This window comes from Hypanus sabinus, unplaced genomic scaffold (assembly GCF_030144855.1).
Source record: "Hypanus sabinus isolate sHypSab1 unplaced genomic scaffold, sHypSab1.hap1 scaffold_95, whole genome shotgun sequence".
Classification (NCBI taxonomy): domain Eukaryota; kingdom Metazoa; phylum Chordata; class Chondrichthyes; order Myliobatiformes; family Dasyatidae; genus Hypanus; species Hypanus sabinus.
The window spans coordinates 1,059,796-1,084,046 of NW_026781804.1; the positions used below are offsets into that span (position 1 = coordinate 1,059,796).

At 48.6% G+C, this 24,251-nt stretch overlaps 1 protein-coding gene across 1 annotated transcript in view; it reads left to right on the forward strand.

The window, feature by feature from the left end:
• The window catches only part of LOC132390553 (uncharacterized transmembrane protein DDB_G0289901-like), a 263,023-nt gene that overhangs the window by 227,372 nt on the left and 11,400 nt on the right, over window positions 1-24,251 (forward strand). Inside the window, exons 11-22 of the mRNA XM_059963165.1 lie at window positions 4,346-4,492; window positions 5,486-5,581; window positions 8,257-8,346; window positions 9,494-9,589; window positions 12,301-12,390; window positions 13,537-13,632; window positions 15,627-15,716; window positions 16,864-16,959; window positions 18,933-19,022; window positions 20,170-20,265; window positions 22,261-22,350; window positions 23,459-23,554. Coding sequence (XP_059819148.1) covers window positions 4,346-4,492; window positions 5,486-5,581; window positions 8,257-8,346; window positions 9,494-9,589; window positions 12,301-12,390; window positions 13,537-13,632; window positions 15,627-15,716; window positions 16,864-16,959; window positions 18,933-19,022; window positions 20,170-20,265; window positions 22,261-22,350; window positions 23,459-23,554 — 1,173 coding nt within the window. The remainder of the gene's footprint in view (window positions 1-4,345; window positions 4,493-5,485; window positions 5,582-8,256; window positions 8,347-9,493; window positions 9,590-12,300; window positions 12,391-13,536; window positions 13,633-15,626; window positions 15,717-16,863; window positions 16,960-18,932; window positions 19,023-20,169; window positions 20,266-22,260; window positions 22,351-23,458; window positions 23,555-24,251) is intronic.

Genomic DNA, 24,251 nt, shown 5'->3' on the forward strand with positions numbered 1-24,251 from the left:
AAGACCCCATAAAGGAGCTGGAGCTGGAGATGGATGAACTCAGGAATACCCAGCAGGCAGAACAATTGATAGATACGACTTATGAACAGGTGTTAGACCCAGAGTGCAGAATTCGGGGAGCAGATGGGTGAACACCGGGAGAGGGAAAGGGAGAAGGAAGTCAGTGTAGAGTGCCCCTGTGGCCATTCCCCTCAGCAACAGGTAGGATACTGCTGAGGGGGGTGACCTGTCTGGGCAAGGCAGCAGCAGCCAGATCAATAGCACTGTGGTCAGCTCTGAATTTCAGGAGAGGGTGAAGTCAGACAGAGCAATAGTCACAGTGGACTCGATAGTTCGGGGGACAGACAGGAGATTCTGTGGCAGGAAAAGAGACACCAGGATAGTGTGTTGCTTCCTGGGTGCTGGGGTCCAGGATGTCTCTGAGCGATTGCAGAATATTCTGGAAGGGGAGGGTGAGCAGCTGGAGGTCGTGGTACATGTTGGTACCAATGAGATAGGAGAGGGATTGAGGTCATGCGCAGTAAGTTTAGGGAGTTAGGAAGGAGGCTGAAAAGCAGGACCTCCACGGTGGTAATCTCCGGATTACTCCTGTTGCCACGAGCTCGTGAAGGTCAGAACAGGAAGGTAGTGCAGATGGCTGAGGAGATGGTGTAGGAGGCAGGGTTTCGCGTTCTTGGATCTTTGGAACCTTTTCTGGGGAAGGGGTGACCTGTACAAGTGGGACGGGTTGCACCTGAACTGGAGGATTTTGTGGCCATTACAGAGTCTCGGATGTCTCGGGCAGGAATGGCTGCTGAGTGTGCCGGGCTTTAGATGTGTGAAAAAGGACAGGGAGAGAGGCAGACGAGGTGGGGGAGTGGCACAACTATTCAGGGATAGTATCATGTTTACAGAAAAGGAGGAAGTCATGGAGTCATTGTGGCTGGAAGTCAGAAACAGGAAAGGGCAATAACTCTGCTGTTTTTTTACAGACCCTCCCCCCCCCCATAGACATCGAGGAGCAGATAGGGAGACAGATTCTGGAACAGTGCAATAATAAGAGGGGTGTTGTGATGGGTGATTTTAACATCTCCTTAGAGCAAGGAGTTTGGATGGGGTGGAGTTTGTTAGGTGTGTTCAGGAGGGTTTCCTGATGCAGATAAGCCAACTGTGGGAGAGGCTGTGGTTGATCTGGTATCAGGAAATGAACCTGGTCAGCTGTCAGGTCTCTCGGTGGGAGAGCATTTTGGAGATAGTGATTACAACTCTATCTCCTTCACCATGGCACTGGAGAGGGATAGGAGCAGACAATTTGTGAAAATATTTAATTGTGTTGGTGGTGGTGGGGAGAATATGCTATTAGGCAGAAACTTGGGAACATAAACTGGGAGCAGATGTTCTCAGGGAAAAGCATGGCAGAAATATGGCAAACGTTCAGGGAACATTTGCATGGTGTTCTGCAAGGTTTGTTCCATTGAAGCACAGAAAGGATGGTCGGGTAAAAGAACCATGCTGGACAAAGAATGTAGAAAATCTAGATAAGAGAAAATAAAAGCGTTAAGAGAAAGGTTCAAGAAACTAGGTACCGTTGGAGCTCTAAAAAATTACAAGGGTGCCAGGAAGGAGCTCGGGATTGAGATTAGGAGTGCTAGAAGGGGCCATGAGAAGGCCTTGGTGAGCAGGATTCAGGAGAACCCCAGGCATTCTACAAGAATGTGAAGAGCAAGAGGATGATCCGTGGGAGAATAGGACCAGTCAGGAGCGATAGTGGAAATGTGCATGGAGCCAGAGTAAGTAGCAGAGGTACTTAATGAATTCTTTACTTCAGCAGTCATTAGTGAAAAGGACCTTGGCAATTGTCGGGATGACTTACGGTGGACTGAAATACTTGAGTATATAGGCATTAAGAAAGAGACTGTGCTGGAGCATTTGAAAAATATTAATTTAGAAAAGTCACTGGGACCAGATGAGATATACCCCAGGCTGCAGAGGGAAGTGAGGGAAGAGAGTGCTGAGACTCTGGCGATGATCTTAGCATCATCAATGAGGACAGGTGAAGTACCAGAGGAGTGGAAGGTTGCAGATGTTGTTCTGTTGTTCAAGAAAGGGAGTAGAGATAATCCAGGAAATTATTGACCAGTGAGTCTGACTTCCGTGATGGGCAAATTATTGGAGAAGATCCTAAGAGGCAGGATTTATGAGCCTGTGGAGAAACATAATCGATTCGGGATAGTCAGTATGGCTTTGTCATGGGCAGGTCATGCCTTACGAAACTGATTGAATTATTTGAGGATGTAACAAAACACATTGATGAAGGTAGAGCAGTGGATGCAGTGTATATGGATTTCAGTAAGGCATTTGATAATGCTAGGCTCATTCAGAAAGTAATGAGACATGGGATGCAAGCAAATCTTGCTTTGTGGATCCAGAATCTGCTTGACCACAGAAGGCAAATGGTGGTTGTAGATGGTTTGTATTCTGCAATCAGGACAGTGACCAGTGGTGTTCCACAGGGATCTGTTCTGGGACCTCTCCTCTTTGTGATTTTTATAAATGACCTGGATGAGGAAGTAGGTGGGGGGGGGGAGGTTAGTAAGTTTGCTGATGACACAGAAGTTGGGGATGTTGCGGATATTCTGGAGCATTGTCAGAGTTTACAGCGCGACATTGATAGGATGCAGGACTGCTCTGAGAAGTGGCAGATGGAGTTCAACTCAGATAAGTGTGAGGTGCTTCACTTCAGTTGGTCAAATTTGAAGACGATATAATATTAATGGTAAGACTAGCGGCAGTGTAGAGCATCTGAGAGATCTTGGGGTCCATGTCGATAGGACACTCAAAGCTGCTGCACAATTTGACAGTGTTGTTACAGCTATACAAGACCTTGGTCAGACCCCACTTGGAGTCCAGTGTTCACTTCTGCTCACCTCACTACAAGAAGGAATGGGGATACTATGGAGAGAATGCAGAGGAGATTTACAAGGATATTACCTAGATTGGGGAGCACGCCTTATGAAATAGGTTGAGTGAGCTTGGCCTTTTCTTCTTGAAGCAATGGAGGATGAGGTGTGACCTGGTCGAGGGGTATAGGATGATGAGGGGCATTGATCCTGTGAATAGTCAGAGGCTTTTCCCAGTTCTGAAATGTCTAACACGAGGGGGCATAGGTTTAAGGTGCTTGGAAGTAGGTACAAGGGGGATGTCAGGGCTAAGTTTTTCACACAGAGAGGTGGGTGCGTGGAATGCACTGCCGGTGATGGTGGTAGAGGCAGATACAATAGGGTCTTTTAAGAGGCTCTTAGGTCGGTACTTTGAGTTAGAAACATAGAGGGCTATGTTGTAGGGAAATTCCAGACATTTTCTGGAGAATGTTTACATCAGCCTTTGTACACCATGGTTACTGCGGAGAAGGGCCTGTAATGTGCTGTAGATTTCTATGTTCAATGTTCTCTTTGCATTGTTACCATCAGTAAAAAGGGACAGGAGCCTCAGGACACACACCACCAGGTTCAGAAACAGGTATTACCCCCTAGACATTAGGCTGGTGAACCAGAGGGGTAAGACTTCAGTCAACACTCATCCCATTCATAAACTGTTCCCACAACCTATGGACTCACTCTCAAGAACTCTTCATCTCCGGTTCACGATACTTATTGCTTATTTATTATTATTTTTATTCTTTGTATTTTCACTGTGACGATCTTACAGTCTGCTGCATCACTTTTTATTCTGAGATTCTATGACTCGAGAATCGGCAGAAAACTCCCCCAGTGTTGAGAGAGAGAGATTGACCACAGAGATTTCCATCCATATATGTCACAGTGAAATCCTGATGTTCCTTCTCCCATTGCAGTTGAGAGGGGAGGATGGTCACAGAGAGGAGGAAGGAATGACTGTGAGGAGTTACACGGTGACTGATGAGACATAGAAACAACCGGAGTGGGATTTGAGTAATTCAGTACGTGGACAGAAGGAAATGGGTGAAAATACACAGGAGAGAGGGATGGAGAGAGAGGCGGGATGCTGGAATGGGAGGAATGTGGTGACTGAAGAGAGAGTTATGACTGTGTGAGGAGAGTTGGGCAGAGAGATCAGTGAAAGTGACACTCCAACTGGAGGGAGGGAAGGAGAGACTGAAAAGAGAGTGATCAAGACAGAGTGAATGCCTAGTGAGGGAGATGTGAGGAGAGCGATTTGAGAGACAAGGGTAGAGTATTAAAGACCAAAGAAGAGGGGAGTGTATGTGTTTGAGAGGACAGATTTGATCTGGACTTGAGTCTCAGATTCCCTGTCATTGAGTTTCTTCCTGATCTAATGTAAACCTTGTTTACAACATTACCATCCTTTGTATATCTTCTTATTACAGATTTCCATTCTGACACAACTTGGGAATCCCTGGGACAACCGACCGGAGAACCTGGTCTGGGTTTGAACACAACCACAGCAGGGTCTTCAAGCTCACGTACAGATCTCCAGTCAGACACAACTCCAGAACCCCACGGATCAGTGACAGGTGAACCTGGTCCGGGTCTGACCACCATACCAGCTGTGTCTGCGAGCTCATGCACAGATTCCCTATCGGTCACAACTGTGAATCCCATGGATCACTGATAGCAGATCCTTCACAATTCAGGAAACCCAGGGTCTGCGAGCTCGGGTAACTGTGGTGGGGATCATTGAAGGGAATGACCTTCTCTCCTTCAGCCCCAAATATTCATTTGGGCTTTGACTGAGAGTAGTGACCGGTCACAGACATTCACGAGGGAGAGTTGCTGAACAGGGACTGGATGGTTTTGGTATCGCTTCAGATCAGAGAGCTCCTTTACCAATTGTTGTCCCAGTGGCTACCCATTTCAATTCAACTTCCCTTTCCCGTTCTCACATGTCTGTCCAAGGCCTCTGCTACTGACATGATGAGGTCAAACTTTGATTGGAGGGACAACACCTCATACTGTGTCTGGGTAGTGCCCAAACTGACAGCATGAACATTGATTTCTCTAGCTTCCAGTAATTTATACCCCAACTAATTCCCTCTCTTTCCCTCTCTTTCCGGCTCACTATTTAGTCCTTCTGCCCATCATCTCCCTCTGGACACCCTCTTCACTTCCTTTTCTCTCTGCTCCATTGTCCTCTCCAATGGGATTAGTCCTCCTTCAGCCCTTTACTTCTTCTATGTATCACCTCCCAGCTTCTCAAATCATCCCTCCCTCACCCACTCACCTGGCTTCACCTATCACCTGCCAGATGTACTCCTCCCCACCTCTTTATTTTGGCTTCTTCCCGCTTCGAGAGGAAGAATAGCGAGAGAAGGTGCTGATGAAGGGTCTCAGCCCAAAACATTCACTGTTTATTCCCCTCCGGAGATGCAGTCTGACCTGCTGAGTTCTTCCAGCATTTTGTGTGTGATGCTCTGGATTTTCAGCATCTGCAGAGTCTCTCATCTTTATGAATTACTGTCCCTGTTTAATCTCTGCCTCTCTCCCATGTCTCTGTTACTTTGTTCCAGACCTGGAGGTTTCCACAATGGATCAGCCCGATGGATCATCTACAGGACAACCCACCTCATCACCATCCTCTGTCTCAGTGGGACAGAGATCCTCCGGTATTAGTTATTGTGCCATCGGGGTCTCTCAGTCTCTCGCTCTGTGATGTTGAACTTCTCATAGCCCAATACAGCTGTTGGATGTGCGTCGTAATGGGCTGCCAATGAGTATTCAGTTATTCCTTCCTTCCTGTCTGTGTTAAATTTCTGCTAAGTTCAAGAGAGCTCAGATTTGGTGAAGGCATTTGCTTCGTCATCAACCACTGGTGACTGGAAGGGAAGGAGGGATAGTTGGGAGGGCAGGAGAGAGAACCAACAAGGGAATGGAGGGGAATGAGTAAGATAGAGTAGTGGAGCAATGGGGGACTGGAGCATTGATGAGTGATAGAGGTTCGATGGGTCTTTGTGAAGAGGTTGTATCATGGGGTGACGAATAGGGTCAGGACTGGGTTGAGTTTGATGGATGTGGGTGAGGTAGTGAGCCACTATGGCTTTTAGACAGAGTGAGAGTGATGATTGAGCAGAGAGTGATGGAGTAAGTGTCAAAGAGATGTTCTGAGAGGTCAGAGAGGAAGACTGACAGATCAGAGGGAAGAGACTGGTGAGGATTGAGAGAGGAGAGGCAGGAACTGTGACGGGATGGAGAGGGAAGGTGGATCCCAGTTGTTGGAGAGAGTAATAGAGGAAAGTGGGATGTACTGGGTGAGTAGCAGAGGAACTGAGGAGACGGTGTGGTGGTGTCTGGGAGAGGGAGGGATGGAGTGTCTAACAGGAGAAAGATGGAGTGAATGGCGAGGGTTGTGTGTGTGGAGTGGGGGAGAATTAAGGGGAGGGATTTCAGTGTCTCAGATAGGAAGGATGGATGGTTATGAGAGAGGAATGGGGTGTGAGATTAAAGAAGAGGGTTGACTGAAGAGGGAGGTGTGAATCGCCCGGGGGAGTGGGGGGGGATAGTGTGGGGTTTGAGGTTAACCCATTTGATTTTGGTTGATAGTTTCTTCCTGTGTTGTTACCTCCCATCTCCCCAGTGGTGTTTCCCCACATCACAGTTCTCTGACAGGTTCACATTCGTAGTGAACGAGTGGGAACCCAGGAAGCAATGACTGGAGAATCTGGGCTGGGTTTGTCCACCACCGGATCTGGAGTCAGAGGAGAAGATCACTGAGGGGAATGTTTCTCTCCCTGTTCAATCTGGGAATAGAGATTCATAATTGAAAGTGGCATCACAGGTAGATCGGGTCGTGAAGAGAGCGTTTGGCAGTTTGGCCTTCATAAATCAAAGTATTCGGTCGTGATGTTATGGTGAGGTTGTATAAAGCGTTGGCGGGGCCTGATTTGGAATACTGTCAACTGCTGGCAGCGAAGATGTCAATAAGATTTGTAAGAGTTCGGAGAAAATTTAAAAGGATATTGCCGGAATTTGAGGACCTGGGTTATAGTGAAAGGTTCAATACGTTTGGGCTTCATCCCCTGGAGTGAAGGAGAATGAGGGGGAGAGTAGAAGGAGGTATATATAATGATGAAGGTACAGGGAGTGTCAATACAAGCTTTTCCACTGACATGACAGATGTCATGGGTTAAGGGTGAAAGGTGAAATAGTTAAGGGGGGGTCCTGAGGGTCAACCTCTTCACTCAGAGGGTACTGAGAGTGTGGAATGAGCTGTCAGTGAAGTGGTGGATGTGGGTTTGAATGCAGCAATGAGGAGACATTTGGATAAGTACAAGGATGGGAACAGTATGGGGAACTATGGTCCAAGTGTGGGTCACTGAGAATAGGCAGAATAGCAGGTTGCACAGCCTAGACCCTGTTGACCCTGTAGCTCAACACTCTGTGTCGGACTGGGGAATACACGAACAACGGAAACCCATTACAGTCCCTGTGATGTCTGCCGCACATCTCCACAGATCCGGGTGTTTAGTTTGTGTGTGATCCCAGGGAGGGATGGAGATGAGTGGTCGAGGAGTCAGAGGATTAGAGAGTGTGGAGGGGAGGGGATGAGTGAGAGAGCAGAAGAGATTAGGGACAGGGTAGGAGAGGAGATGAGAGAGGGGATGTGAGTGAGGGAGAGTGGAAGGAAGGGACAACGTGGGGGAGGAGGGAGAAGATGAGGAACAGGGTAGGTCAGGAGAGGATAGAGTGGGGGTGAAGAAGGGCTATGGATGATGGAGGTTGAGAGAGGGTCTGTGGTGAAGGGTACGCGGGTAAGTGCTGAAGGAGTAGTGAAGGACTGACAGTGGGGGATGGAGAGAAGAGCGGAGAGTGGAGAATCGTGGATGGAACCGGTGAGTAGTCTGTAGGGGAGTGAGGGTGGAGAGTGCAGAGAAGGGTGAGAGGGAGTGAAGTAAGAGGGTGATAGGATAGGGTTGGATGGAGTGAATGACAGATTGGAGGGGAAATTGGGGTCTACGAAGGGGCAATTGAGTGGACGGGGTGAGAGATGGCTGGAGAGGAAGTGACACTGGAAGTGTACAGACCCACAGCTGGACAGTGCAGGTCAGGAATCAGTGGTGGGGATCATTGAAGGGAACACTGATCCACATGTTGATTCCTGAACTTCATCCGGACTCCCACTGAAGGGAATGATCAGGGGTGACAGGGAATTGGGAGAGACAGTGGAGAGACCCTGTGTGATGTTGGTTTCTAGACGCATCTATTCCTCTGTTCCTCTGACTCATGATGACTGCTTCAGTGTCTCCACTCTCTCACTATCTCTGTTCCTCTATTCTACACACAGGTAGTTCCACAGGGAAACAGACCGATGGGCCGGTGTCTGGAGAACACACCCAGAAATCATCTTCTGTTCCAGCAGGAGACACGAGCCCAGGTGTGAATTCCTCTGTCTGTGTGGATTCAACCTCACACTGTAAAATACAGTGTCTCAGGGATCAGTTTACCTGCTGGATGCAGGGGGTGGGGGGTGAATGATGGAGTGAGAGGTTCCTCTCTCCTCCTGTAACAAATTTCAGCACCATCCAGGATCACTACGGGAGGGTGTTGTACAATTATAACGTGGGCAGTAATGACCTTGCTCTGAGTTTAGTTCATGGGGCCAGGTGAGGTGAGGTGGTGACCAGAGCATGAGGACTGAGTCCCTTGGCTTTGCTAAGTGATGGATGTGAGTGGTCACTGGGGATGTCTGAGTCACCTTAAGGAAGGGTCAGGATCTGGGTGAGGGATGGACAGAGTCCTCACTGAGGGTGACGGTGGGGTTGACAGCCAGTGGGAGGGTTACGTGGTCAGTGTCACGGGATTGGATAATGTGGGTTCAGGGATCACTGACTGGATCTGTGCTGATCAAATGGGTAGTGTTAGGATGGGATGGATGACGGATAGGACAATGATCATTGTGTGTTGGGGATGGTGGGATACACCGAGAGGGCCAAGGCCCCAGTGGCCGGGAGGGAACTCACTGAATACCTGGTGAGTCCATGGAGGTTAGTGATATTGGGGAGTTTTTGAAGAGTTGGGGCATTAGAGAACATTGTTGGACTTGTCAATGGAGAATGGTGAATGTTTGAAGTAATGTGGTATCTCTGAGTAAAGATTGCCTTCATGGTGTGATGAAAAGGGTCTGGATTGTGGTTGGGTTTGGGTTGGCTTTGAGGGGAGGAGGCACTGTAGGTTTTACAGAGGATGAGAGAGCAGAAAGAGGTGGAGGATGGAGTGGAGAGGTTGAAGGTGAGAAGCAGATGCAGGTTTGACCATCAGCCCAGAGGAGTCTGCAAGCTCAGGAATCGGTGGTGGTGTTCACTGAAGGGATCTCTCATCACCATGTTTGTTTGCAGAAATTCCCCCTGACTCTCTGAGGAGAGAGACCTGGAGTCATGGTGGTTTCGGAGGGAGAGTCAATGTAGGGAGATGGATAACTTTGGTTTCTTCACACTTCCGTCCCCTTTCTGCCAGATTCATGTCTTGCCTAATGATCTGTTTCTGTGTTTCCACTCTCCTGTTTCTCCATTCCTTTACTCCAGATCCTGGGACTTCCACAGGGAGACTGTCTGAAGGGTCATCCTCTGGAAATTTTTCCAAGAAAACGTCTTCTCTCCCAGCTGGAGGGACAACCTCAGGTACAAAGTCTCATGAAAGTGTCTCATTGAATAACTCTGAAGGTTTCACGAACCATTTCAAGTTCCAGTTTATTGTCATTCAATGTTGTACGTGTACAAAGCAAAATGAATCATCACTCCTGTGGGGCTAAGGTACAAATCAAAGTAATGTAGCAATTTTACCTGTTACCTTGTACTGTTGCAGCAGAAAAACTCCTGACATAGTGATAATAAACCTGATGGTCTGTGTGGACTGAGAGTGGAAAGGGGGCAGGGAGAGGGGAATCACGGTTGGGACAAGGAGAAGGAAGAGAGGAGGGAGCAAGAAACACATTCTGTAAAGAGGCAGAAGTATGTGAAGTCGCCGTTATGAGGGAGATGGTTCTTGGGAGAGTAAAAGGTTTGAAGGCAGATAATTCACCAGAACCAGATCGTATGCAGCCCAGAGATCTGAACGAGGTGGCTGGAGAGATTGTGGCGGTATTAGTAATGATCTTTCAAAAATCAATTGATTCTGGCATGGTCCTGAAAGAAGGAAAAGCTGTCCTCCACTCCTCTGTCACTCCACTCTTCAAGAAGGGAGAGAGGCAGGAGGAGGAAAATTATTGGCCAAATGGCCTATTTCTGCTCCTGTACCGTATGGTTTTCTGGTCATTGGGAAATGGTGACTAGAAGGGGAGGAGGAAGGTGAGGAGGCAGGGGAGGGCAGAAGAGAGAGTAAACAAGGAAATGGGGGACAGTGTATCAGGGAGAGGAGGGGATGGGGAATGGTGAGTGGAAGGATGGAAACGAGGAGTGTGAATGGAGAAGTGGGCAGGAAGGAGGCTAATTGGAGTGGGGGTCAGGCTGGAGGGGAGAGTGATAGGAGAGGGTGCCATAGAGCTGGGGGGAGGGGTGGGGTTGTGAAGATGGTGATGCTGAAGATTCACAGGACCACTGATGGACAGTGCAGATGAGGAATCAGTGGTGGCGATCTTTGAAAGAAACACTGTGGAGACATGTTTTCATCACTCGCCACTGGTGCCTCAAATGTGGTGAATGTTGTTTCAGTAGGGCAGCAAGGACGGAGCAGGAATCTGCGGCAGGATCACTGGCTGATACTGGGCTGATCAAGTGGCTGGAGTTGTGATGGGGAGTCTAAGGGATTGGAGATTGGTCATCATGTGGAGTTTGGAGGAGATGCCTGGAGAAATGTAGCCCAGATGGAGGGTGGGCATACACTGGTCACCTGCTGAATATTGGACATTATATGGAGGTTGGGCAGGGCTGTTGTGGTTTTTGAAGTGTTTGGGCATCAGAGGACGTTAGGGGACTTGGTCATCAGAGAATATTGGAGGTTTGATGGGTCTTTCTGAAAAGGTTGTATCATGGGGTGATGAATAGGGTCAGGACTGGGTTGAGTTTGATGGATGTGGGTGAGTTAGTGAGCCACTGTGGCTTTTAGACACAGTGAGAGGGATGATTGAGCAGAGAGTGATGGGGTAAGTGTCCAAGAGATGTTCTGAGAGGTCAGAGAGAAACACTGACAGATCAGAAGCAAGACACTAAAGAGGAATGAGAGAGGAGACGCAGGAACTGTGACAGGATGGAGAGGGAAGGTGGAGGGATGGTGGACCCCACTAGATGAAAGTGGGATGTGCTGGGTGAGTAGCAGATGGAGACTGAGGAGACAGTGTGGTTGTGAATGGAGTGGAGAGGGACGGAGTGTCTAACAGGAAACAGATGGACTGATACTGGAAGTGTACAGACCCACAGCTGGACAGTGCAGGTCAGGAATCAGTGGTGGGGATCATTGAAGAAACACTGATCCCCATGTTGGTTCCTGAACTTCATCCCGACTCCCACTGAAGGGAATGATCAGGGCTGACAGGGAATTGGGAGAGACAGTGGAGAGACCCTGTGTGATGTTGGTTTCTACACACACCTATTCCTCTGTTCCTCTGACTCATGATGATTGCTGCAGTGTCTCCACTCTCTCACTCTCTCTGTTCCTCTATTCTACACACAGGTAGTTCCACAGGGAAACAGACCGATGGGTCAGTGTCTGGAGAACACACCCAGAAACCAGGAGGCACAACCTCAGGTTTCAAGTCTTGTGAAATAACTCTGTATCCTGGAAGCTCTCATGAGCCAATTCAGGTTCATTTATTGTAATTCAACCATGCACGTGTATATAGGGAAACAAAACATCATTCCTGTGGGACAAAGCTGTGAAACACAGTACTTCAGTCAGTTCAATGTTGTAGTTTTTTGGATTGTTCTGTACTGTTCCTGCAGATAAAAACAAATTTCATGGCAGTTCTGACAGATGATAAACCTGATTCAGTTGGCAGTCTGCTTTGTGCACAGAGAGTGTGAATTGGGCTGTGAGAGAGGAATCAGGGTTGGGAAAGAGAGAAGGGCACAGGAAGCACCAGAGAGATATTCTACAATGATCAATAAAGCAATTGTTTAGAACCAAATTACTTTGCAGGGAGTGTGGACAGTGCAGTTCAGGAATCAGTGGTGGGGATCATTGAAGGAAACCCTGATCCACATGTTGATCCCTGAACTTCATCCCGACTCCCACTGAAGGGAATGATCGGGGGTGACAGGGAATTGGGAGAGACAGTGGAGAGACCCTGTGTGTTGTTGGTTTCTACACACACCTATTCCTCTGTTCCTCTGACTCATGATGATTGCTTCAGTGTCTCCACTCTCTCACTCTCTCTGTTCCTCTATTCTACACACAGGTAGTTCCACAGGGAAACAGACCGATGGGCCAGTGTCTGGAGAACACACCCAGAAATCATCCTCTGTCCCAGCAGGAGACACGAGCCCAGGTGTGAATTCTTCTGTCTGTGTGGATTCAATCTCACACTGTAAAATACAGCGTCTCAGGGATCAGTTTACCTGCTGGATGCAGGGATGGGGGGTGAATGATGGAGTCAGAGGTTCCTCTCTCCTCCTGTAACAAATTTCAGCACCATCCAGGATCACTACGAGAGGGTGTTGTACAATTATAACGTGGGCAGTAATGACCTTGCTCTGAGTTTAGTTCATGGGGCCGGGTGAGGTGAGGTGGTGACCAGAGCATGAGGACTGAGTCCCTTGGCTTTGCTGAGTGAGGGATGTGAGTGGTCACTGGGGATGTCTGAGTCACCTTCAGGAAGGGTCAGGATCTGGGTGAGGGATGGACAGGGTCCTCACTGAGGGTGACGGTGGGGTTGACAGCCAGTGGGAGGGTTATGTGGTCAGTGTCACGGGATTGGATACGTAGGCTTCAGGGATTACTGACTGGGTTTGGGCTGATCAATTGGGTAGTGTTAGGATGGGATGGATGACGGATAGGACAATGATCATTGTGTGTTGGGGATGGTGGGAAACACCGAGAGGGCCAAGGCCCCAGTGGCCAGGAGGGAACTCACTGAATACCTGGTGAGTCCATGGAGGTTAGTGATTTTGGGGAGTTTTTGAAGAGTTGGGGCATTAGAGAGCATTGTTGGACTTATCAATGGAGAATGGTGAATGTTTGAAGTAATCTGGTATCTCTGAGTAAAGATTGCCTTCATGGTGTGATGAATAGGGTCTGGATTGTGGTTGGGTTTGGGTTGGCTTTGAGGGGAGGAGGCACTGTAGGTTTTACAGAGGATGAGAGAGCAGAAAGAGGTGGAGGATGGAGTGGCGAGGTTGAAGGTGAGAAGCAGATGCAGGTTTGACCATCAGCCCAGAGGAGTCTGCAAGCTCAGGAATCGGTGGTGGTGTTCACTGAAGGGATCTCTCATCACCATGTTTGTTTGCAGAAATTCCCCCTGACTCTCTGAGGAGAGAGACCTGGAGTCATGGTGGTTTGGGAGGGAGAATCAGTGAAGGGAGATGGATAACGTGGTTTCTTCACACTCCCCGTACCGTTTCCCTCAGACTCATATCTTGCCTGATGATCTGTTTCTGTGTTTCCACTCTCCTGTTTCTCCATTCCTTTACTCCAGATCCTGGGACTTCCACAGGGAGAGAGTCTGAAGGGTCATCCTCTGGAAATCTTTCCAAGAAAACGTCTTCTCTCCCAGCCGGAGGGACAACCTCAGGTACAAAGTCTCATGAAAGTGTCTCATTGAATAACTCTGAAGGTTTCATGAACCATTTCAAGTTCCAGTTTATTGTCATTCAATGTTGTACGTGTATAAAACAAAATGAATCATCACTCCTGTGGGGCTAAGGTACAAGACAAACTAATGTAGCAATTTTGCCTGTTACCTTGTACTGTTGCCGCAGAAAAAATTCTGATATTGTGATAGTAAACCTGATGGTCTGTGTGGACTGAGAGTGGAAAGGGGGCAGGGAGAGGGGAATCACGGTTGAGACAAGGAGAAGGAAGAGAGGAGGGAGCAAGAAACACATTCTGTAAAGAGGCAGAAGTATGTGAAGTTGCCATTACGAGGGAGAAGGTTCCTGGGAGAGTAAAAGGTTTGAAGGCAGATAATTCACCAGAACCAGATCGTATGCAGCCCAGAGTTCTGAACGAGGTGGCTGGAGAGATTGTGGCGGTATTAGTAATGATCTTTCAAAAATCAATTGATTCTGACGTGGTTCTGGAAGAAGGAAAAGCTGTCCTCCACTCCACTGTCACTCCACTCTTCAAGAAGGGAGAGAGGCAAGAGGAGGAAAATTATTGGTCAAATGGGCTATTTCTGCTCCTGTACCATATGGTTTTCTGGTCATTGGGAAATGGTGACTAGAAGGGGAGGAGGAAGGTGAGGATGCAGGGGAGGGCAGAAGAGAGAGTAAACAAGGAAATGGGGGACAGTGTATCAGGGAGAGGAGGGGATGGAGAATGGTGAGTGGAAGGATGGAAACAGAGAGTGTGAATGGAGAAGTGGGCAGGAAGGAGGCTAATTGGAGTGGGGGTCAGGATGGAGGGGAGAGTGATAGGAGAGGGTGCCATAGAGCTGGGGGGAGGGGTGGGGAAGATGTGTGTGAAGATGGTGATGCTGAAGATTCACAGGACTACTGATGGACAGTGCAGATGAGGAATCAGTGGTGGCGATCATTGAAAGAAACACTGTGGAGACATGTTTTCATCACTCGCCACTGGTGCCTCAAATGTGGTGAATGTTGTTTCAGAAGGGCAGCAAGGACGGAGCAGGAATCTGCGGCAGGATCGCTGGCTGATACTGGGCTGATCAAGTGGCTGGAGTTGTGATGGGGAGTCTAAGGGATTGGAGATTGGTCATCATGTGGAGTTTGGAGGAGATGCCTGGAGAAATGTAGCCCAGACGGAGGGTGGGAATACACTGGTCACCTGCTGAATATTGGACATTATATGGAGGTTGGGCAGGGCTGTGGTGGTTTTTGAAGTGTTTGGGCATCAGAGGACGTTAGGGGACTTGGTCATCAGAGAATATTGGAGGTTTGATGGGTCTTTCTGAAAAGGTTGTATCATGGGGTGATGAATAGGGTCAGGACTGGGTTGAGTTTGATGGATGTGGGTGAGGTAGTGAGCCACTGTGGCTTTTAGACAGAGTGAGAGGGATGATTGAGCAGATAGTGATGGAGTAAGTGTCCAAGAGATGCTCTGAGAGGTCAGAGAGAAACACTGACAGATCAGAAGCAAGACACTGAAGAGGAATGAGAGAGGAGAGGCAGGAACTGTGACAGGATGGAGAGGGAAGGTGGAGGGATGGTGGACCCCACTAGATGAAAGTGGGATGTGCTGGGTGAGTAGCAGATGGAGACTGAGGAGACAGTGTGGTTGTGAATGGAGTGGAGAGGGACGGAGTGTCTAACCGGAAACAGATGGACTGATACTGGAAGTGTACAGACCCACAGCTGGACAGTGCAGGTCAGGAATCAGTGGTGGGGATCATTGAAGAAACACTGATCCACATGTTGATCCATGAACTTCATCCCGACTCCCACTGAAGGGAATGATCAGGGGTGACAGGGAATTGGGAGAGACAGTGGAGAGACCCTGTGTGATGTTGGTTTCTACACGCACCTATTCCTCTGTTCCTCTGACTCATGATGATTGCTGCAGTGTCTCCACTCTCTCACTCTCTCTGTTCCTCTATTCTACACACAGGTAGTTCCACAGGGAAACAGACCGATGGGTCAGTGTCTGGAGAACACACCCAGAAATCATCTTCTGTCCCAGCAGGAGACACGAGCCCAGGTGTGAATTCTTCTGTCTGTATGGATTCAACCTCACACTGTAAAATACAGCGTCTCAGGGATCAGTTTACCTGCTGGATGCAGGGGATGGGGGGTGAATGATGGAGTGAGAGGTTCCTCTCTCCTCCTGTGACAAATTTCAGCACCATCCAGGATCACTACGAGAGGGTGTTGTACAATTATAACGTGGACAGTAATGTCCTTGGTCTGAGTTTAGTTCATGGGGCCGGGTGAGGTGAGGTGGTGACCAGAGCATGAGGACTGAGCCCCTTGGCTTTGCTGAGTGAGGGATGTGATGGTCACTGGGGATGTCTGAGTCACCTTCAGGAAGGGTCAGGATCTGGGTGAGGGATGGACAGGGTCCTCACTGAAGGTGATGGTGGGGTTGACAACCAGCATCAGGGTTACGTGGTCAGTGTCACGGGATTGGATACATAGGCTTCAGGGATTACTGACTGGGTTTGGGCTGATCAAATGGGTAGTGTTAGGATGGGATGGATGACGGATAGGACAATGATCATTGTGTGTTGGGGATGGTGGGAAACAGCGAGAGGGCCAAGGCCCCAGTGGCCGGGAGGGAACTCACTGAATACCTGGTGAGTCCATGGAGGTTGTTGATTTTGGGGAGTTTTTGAAGAGTTGGGGCATTAGAGAGCATTGTTGGACTTGTCAATGGAGAATGGTGAATGTTTGAAGTAATCTGGTATCTCTGAGTAAAGATTGCCTTCATGGTGTGATGAATAGGGTCTGGATTGTGGTTGGATTTGGGTTGGCTTTGAGGGGAGGAGGCACTGTAGGTTTTGCAAAGGATGAGAGAGCAGAAAGAGGTGGAGGATGGAGTGGAGAGGTTGAAGGTGAGAAGCAGATGCAGGTTTGACCATCAGCCCAGAGGAGTCTGCAAGCTCAGGAATCGGTGGTGGTGTTCACTGAAGGGATCTCTCATCACCATGTTTGTTTGCAGAAATTCCCCCTGACTCTCTGAGGAGAGAGACCTGGAGTCATGGTGGTTTGGGAGGGAGAATCAGTGAAGGGAGATGGATAACGTTGGTTTCTTCACACTCCCCGTACCGTTTCCCTCAGACTCATATCTTGCCTGATGATCTGTTTCTGTGTTTCCACTCTCCTGTTCCTCCATTCCTTTACTCCAGATCCTGGGACTTCCACAGGGAGACTGTCTGAAGGGTCATCCTCTGGAAATTTTTCCAAGAAAACGTCTTCTCTCCCAGCCGGAGGGACAACCTCAGGTACAAAGTCTCATGAAAGTGTCTCATTGAATAACTCTGTGACCGGGAAGGTTTCACGAGCCATTTCAAGTTCCAGTTTATTGTCATTCAATGTTGTACGTGTATAAAACAAAATGAATCATCACTCCTGTGGGGCTAAGGTACAAGACAAACTAATGTAGCAATTTTGCCTGTTACCTTGTACTGTTGCCGCAGAAAAAATTCTGATATTGTGATAGTAAACCTGATGGTCTGTGTGGACTGAGATTTGAAAGGGGGCAGGGAGAGGGGAATCATGGTTGGGACAAGGAGAAGGAAGAGAGGAGGGAGCAAGAAACACATTCTGTAAAGAGGCAGAAGTATGTGAAGTTGCCATTACGAGGGAGAAGGTTCCTGGGAGAGTAAAAGGTTTGAAGGCAGATAATTCACCAGAACCAGATCGTATGCAGCCCAGAGTTCTGAACGAGGTGGCTGAAGAGATTGTGGCAGTATTAGTAATGATCTTTCAAAAATCAATTGATTCTGACGTGGTTCTGGAATAAGGAAAAGCTGTCCTCCACTCCTCTGTCACTCCACTCTTCAAGAAGGGAGAGAGGCAGGAGGAGGAAAATTATTGGTCAAATGGCCTATTTCTGCTCCTGTACCGTATGGTTTTATGGTCATTGGGAAATGGTGACTAGATGGGAAGGAGGAAGGTGAGGAGGCAGGGGAGGGCAGAGAAGAGTGTAAACAAGGAAATGGGGGACAGTGTATCAGGGAGAGGAGGGGATGGAGAATGGTGAGTGGAAGGGAGAGTGTGAATGGAGAAGTGGGCAGGAAGGAGGCTAATTGGAGTGGGGGTCAGGCTGGAGGGGAGAGTGATAGGAGAGGGTGCCATAAAGCTGGGTTAGGGGTGGGGAAGATGTGGGTGAAGATGGTGATGCTGAAGATTCACAGGACCACTGATGGACAGTGCAGATGAGGAATCAGTGGTGGCGATCTTTGAAAGAAACACTGTGGAGACATGTTTTCATCACTCGCCACTGGTGCCTCAAATGTGGTGAATGTTGTTTCAGAAGGGCAGCAAGGACGGAGCAGGAATCTGCGGCAGGATCACTGGCTGATACTGGGCTGATCAAGTGACTGGAGTTGGGATGGGGAGTCTAAAGGATTGGAGATTGGTCATCATGTGGAGTTTGGAGATGCCTGGAGAATTGTAGCCCAGACGGAGGGTGGGAATACACTGGTCACCTGCTGAATATTGGACATTATATGGAGGTTGGGCAGGGCTGTGGTGGTTTTTGAAGTGTTTGGGTATCAGAGGACATTAGGGGACTTGGTCATCAGAGAATATTGGAGGTTCGATGGGTCTTTGTGAAAAGGTTGTATCATGGGGTGATGAATAGGGTCAGGACTGGGTTGAGTTTGATGGATGTGGGTGAGGTAGTGAGCCACTGTGGCTTTTAGACAGAGTGAGAGGGATGATTGAGCAGAGAGTGACGGGGTAAGTGTCCAAGAGATGCTCTGAGAGGTCAGAGAGAAACACTGACAGGTCAGAAGCAAGACACTAAAGAGGAATGAGAGAGGAGAGGCAGGAACTGTGACAGGATGGAGAGGGAAGGTGGAGGGATGGTGGATCCCACTAGATGAAAGTGGGATGTGCTGGGTGAGTAGCAGATGGAGACTGAGGAGACAGTGTGGTGGGACAGAGTGTCTAACAGGAAACAGATGGACTGATACTGGAAGTGTACAGACCCACAGCTGGACAGTGCAGGTCAGGAATCAGTGGTGGGGATCATTGAAGGAAACCCTGATCCCCATGTTGATCCCTGAACGTCGTCCCGACTCCCACTGAAGGGAATGATCAGGGGTGACAGGGAATTGGAAGAGACAGTGGGGAGACCCTGTGTGACGTTGGTTTCTACACGCACCTATTCCTCTGTTCCTCTGACTCATGATGATTGCTTCAGTGTCTCCACTCTCTCACTCTCTCTGTTCCTCTATTCTACACACAGGTAGTTCCACAGGGAAACAGACCGATGGGTCAGTGTCTGGAGAACACACCCAGAAATCATTCTCTGTCCCAGCAGGAGACATGAGCCCAGGTGTGAATTCTTCTGTCTGTATGGATTCAATCTCACACTGTAAAATACAGCGTCTCAGGGATCAGTTTACCTGCTGGATGCAGGGGATGGGGGGTGAATGATGGAGTCAGAGGTTCATCTCTCCTCCCTGTGACAAATTTCAGCACCATCCAGGATCACTACGAGAGGGTGTTTACAATTATAACGTGGGCAGTAATGTCCTTGGTCTGAGTTTAGTCCATGGGGCCGGGTGAGGTGAGGTGGTGACCAGAGCATGAGGACTGAGCCCCTTGGCTTTGCTGAGTGAAGGATGTGAGTGGTCACTGGGGATGTCTGAGTCACCTTCAGGAAGGGTCAGGATCTGGGTGAGGGATGGACAGGGTCCTCACTGAGGGGACCGTGGGGTTGACAGCCAGTGGGAGGGTTATGTGGTCAGTGTCACGGGATTGGATACGTAGGCTTCAGGGATTACTGACTGGGTTTGGGCTGATCAAATGGGTAGTGTTAGGATGGGATGGATGAGGGATCGGACAATGATCATTGTGTGTTGGGGATGTTGGGAAACACCGAGAGGGCCAAGGCCCCAGTGGCCGGGAGGGAACTCACTGAATACCTGGTGAGTCAATGGAGGTTAGTGATATTGAGGAGTTTCTGAAGAGTTGGGGCCTTAGAGAGCATTGTTGGACTTGTCAATGGAGAATGGTGAATGTTTGAAGTAATCTGGTATCTCTGAGTAAAGATTACCTTCATGGTGTGATGAAAAGGGTCTGGATTGTGGTTGGGTTTGGGTTGGCTTTGAGGGGAGGAGGCACTGTAGGTTTTACAGAGGATAAAAGAGCAGAAAGAGGTGGAGGATGGAGTGGAGAGGTTGAAGGTGAGAAGCAGATGCAGGTTTGACCATCAGCCCAGAGGAGTCTGCAAGCTCAGGAATCGGTGGTGGTGTTCACTGAAGGGATCTCTCATCTCCATGTTTGTTTGCAGAAATTCCCCCTGACTCTCTGAGGAGAGAGACCTGGAGTCATGGTGGTTTGGGAGGGAGAGTCAGTGAAGGGAGATGGATAACGTTGGTTTCTTCACACTCACCGTCCCCTTTCTCCCAGACTCGTGTCTTGCCTGATGATCTGTTTCTGTGTTTCCACACTCCTGTTTCTCCATTGCTTTACTCCAGAACCTGGGACTTCCACAGGGAGACTGTCTGAAGGGTCATCCTCTGGAAATTTTTCCAAGAAAACGTCTTCTCTCCCAGCTGGAGGGACAACCTCAGGTACAAAGTCTCATGAAAGTGTGTCATTGAATAACTCTGTGATCGGGAAGGTTTCATGAACCATTTCATATTACAGTTTATTGTCATTCAATGTTGCACGTGTACAAAGCAGAATGAATCATCACTCCTGTGGGGCTAAGGTACAAGACAAAGTAATGTAGCAATTTTGCCTGTTACCTTGTACTGTTGCCGCAGAAAAAATCCTGACATAGTGATACTAAACGTGATGGTCTGTGCGGACTGAGAGTGTAAAGGGGGCAGGGAGAGGGGATCATGGTTGGGACAAGAAGGAAGAGAGGAGGGAGAAAGAAACATGAGAGACATTCTGTAAAGGGGCAGAAATTTGTGAAGTCTCCATTACGAGGGAGAAGGTTCCTGGGAGAGTAAAAGGTTTGAAGTCAAATAATTCACCAGAACCAGATCGTATGCAGCCCAGAGATCTGAACAAGGTGGCTGGAGAGATTGGGGAGGTATGAGTAATGATCTTTCAAAAATCAATTGATTCTGGCGTGGTCCTGGAAGAAGGAAAAGCTGTCCTCCACTGCACTGTCACTCCACTCTTCAAGAAGGGAGAGAGGCAGGAGGAGGAAAATTATTGGTCAAATGGGCTATTTCTGCTCCTGTACCGTATGGTTTTCTGGTCATTGGGAAATGGTGACTAGAAGGGGAGGAGGAAGGTGAGGAGGCAGGGGAGGGCAGAAGAGAGTGTAAACAAGGAAATGGGGGACAGTGTATCAGGGAGAGGAGGGGATGGAGAATGGTGAGTGGATGGATGGAAACGAGGAGTGTGAATGGAGAAGTGGGCAGGAAGGAGGCTAATTGGAGTGGGGGTCAGGCTGGAGGGGAGACAGGGGTAGGAGAGGGTGCCATAGATCTGGGGGGTGGGGATGGGTGGAAGAGGTGGGTAACGATGGTGATGCTGAAGATTCACAGGTCCACATCTGGACAGTGCAGATCAGGGATCAGTGGTGGGGATCATTGAAGGAAACACTGTGGAGACATTTTTTCATCACTCGCCACTGGTGCCTCAAATGTGGTGAATGTTGTTTCAGAAGGGCAGCAAGGACGGAGCAGGAATCTGCGGCAGGATCGCTGGCTGATACTGGGCTGATCAAGTGACTGGAGTTGTGATGGGGAGTCTAAAGGATTGGAGATTGGTCATGTGGAGTTTGGAGGAGATGCCTGGAGAAATGTAGCCCAGACGGAGGGTGGGCATACACTGGTCACCTGCTGAATATTGGACATTATATGGAGGTTGGGCAGGGCTGTGGTGGTTTTTGAAGTGTTTGGGCATCAGAGGACGTTAGGGGACTTGGTCATCAGAGAATATTGGAGGTTCGATGGGTCTTTCTGAAAAGGCTGTATCATGGAGTGATGAATAGGGTCCGGTCTGGGTTGAATTTGATGGATGTTGGTGAGGTAGTGAGCCACTGTGGGATTTAGACAGAGTGAGAGAGATGATTGAGCAGAGAGTGACGGGGTAATTGTCAAAAGGATGTTCTGAGAGGTCAGAGAGAAAGACTGACAAATCAGGGGGAAGAGACCGGAGAGGAATGAGAGGAGAGGCAGGAACTGTGACGGGATGAAGAGGGAAGGTGGACAGAGAAATAGATGAAAGTGGGATGTGCTGGGTGAGTAGCAGATGGAGACTGAAGAGAGTGTGGTGATGACTGGGGGGAGATGGTTGGAGTGTCTCACAGGGAAAAAGATAAAATGATATTTGACGTTTACAAATCCACAGCTGGACAGTGCAGGTCAGGAATCGGTGGTGGGGATCATTGAAGGAAACCCTGATCCCCATGTTGATCCCTGAACTTTGTCTCGACTCCCACTGAAGGGAATGATCAGGGGTGACAGGGAATTGGGAGAGACAGTGGAGAGACCCTGTGTGATGTTGGTTTCTACACACACCTATTCCTCAGTTCCTCTGACTCATGATGATTGCTTCAGTGTCTCCGCTCTCTCACTCTCTCTGTTCCTCTATTCTACACACAGGTAGTTCCACAGGGAAACAGACCGATGGGTCAGTGTCTGGAGAACACACCCAGAAATCATCCTCTGTCCCAGCAGGAGACACGAGCCCAGGTGTGAATTCTTCTGTCTGTATGGATTCAATCTCACACTATAAAATACAGCGACTCAGGGATCAGTTTACCTGCTGGATGCAGGGATGGGGGGTGAATGATGGAGTCAGAGGTTCCTTTCTCCTCCCTGTAACAAATTTCAGCACCATCCAGGATCACTACGAGAGGGTGTTGTACAATTATAACGTGGGCAGTAATGACCTTGCTCTGAGTTTAGTTCATGGGGCCGGGTGAGGTGAGGTGGTGACCAGAGCATGAGGACTGAGCCCCTTGGCTTTGCTGAGTGATGGATGTGAGTGGTCACTGGGGATGTCTGAGTCACCTTCAGGAAGGGTCAGGATCTGGGTGAGGGATGGACGGGGTCCTCGCTGAGGGTGACGGTGGGGTTGACAGCCAGTGGGAGGGTTATGTGGTCAGAGTCACGGGAATTAGATACATATGCTTCAGGGATTACTGACTGGGTTTGGGATGATCAAATGGGTAGTGTTAGGATGGGATGGATGAGGGATAGGACAATGATCATTGTGTGTTGGGCATGGTGGGAAACACCGAGAGGGCCAAGGCCCCAGTGGCCAGGAGGGAACTGACTGAATACCTGGTGAGTCCATGGAGTTAGTGATGTTGGGGAGTTTTTGAAGAGTCGGGACATGAGAGTGCATTGTTGGACTTGGCAGTGGAGAATAGTGAAGGTTTGAAGTAACGTTGTATCTGTATGTAGAGATTGTTTTTGTGACGTGTTGAATAGGGTCAGGATTGGGGTTGGAGAGTGTGAGGTGGAGTGAGTGAGCAGAGAGGGGTGGATGTTGGACTGGAGAGGCTGAAGGAGAGAAGATGATTCATGCTTGACCACTAGACCATAAGAGTCTGCAGGCTCGGGAAATGGTGGTGGGATTCACTGAAGGGATCCCTCATTGCCATGTTCAGTTGCAGAAATTCGTGCTGAGGAGAGAGACCTGGAGTCATGGTGGTTTGGGAGGGAGAGTCAGTGTAGGGAGATGGATAATGTTGGTTTCTTCACACTCCCCGTCCCCTTTCCCTCAGACTCATGTCTTGCCTGATGATCTGTTTCTGTGTTTCCACTCTCCTGTTTCTCCATTCCTTTCTCCCAGATCCTGGGACTTCCACAGGGAAACAGTCTGGAAGGTCATCCACTGGAGATTTTTCCCAGGAAACTTCTTCAGACCCAGCTCGAGATACAGCCTCAGGTACCAAGTCTCGTGAAAGTGTGTCATTCCATAACTTTGTAACCTGGAAGCTCTCATGAGCTGATTCAAGTCGCAAGTGTATTGACGTTCAACCATGCACATCGATATAGTGAAATTAAGCATCATTCCTGTGGGGTCAACGTGCACACCACGGTTCTGCGGTAGTTTTAAAGATGCAATTTTATGTATTGTAATGTACTGCCGCAAAAAAAAGCAAATTTCATGTGTTACGTATTCAGGCAACAATAAATATGAGTTCGGCAAGGGTTTTTTATAACAAACAACACGTTTATTAAACACAGAAAACAAACCCCCCAAAAGTAACCCCCCAAAACACTACTGTAACCGGAAACAGCTGCGGTGCGGCAGCTTAAAACAGTTCTTAAAGCGATATTGCAAAAACAGTTCTTTAAAGTGGTATTGCAAAAACAGTTCTTTAAAGTCTTATTGCCAATACAGTTCTTTAAAGTGGTACTGCCAAAAGTTCGATATACTCACGGTCCATTTAAAGGCAGAGACTTTATAAGACGATTTAGGTTCTCTTTCACGTCGCTTGCTCCGATCCCCGACGTCGAACTTCCCACGAAGAATTTACGAAACAGAACGGCTTAAAGACACTGACCTTTCCTTCTCCACTACCTTCAATCCTTTCTAGTTAAACCTAGGGATTAACACGAAGATAGTCAACGAAATCCTT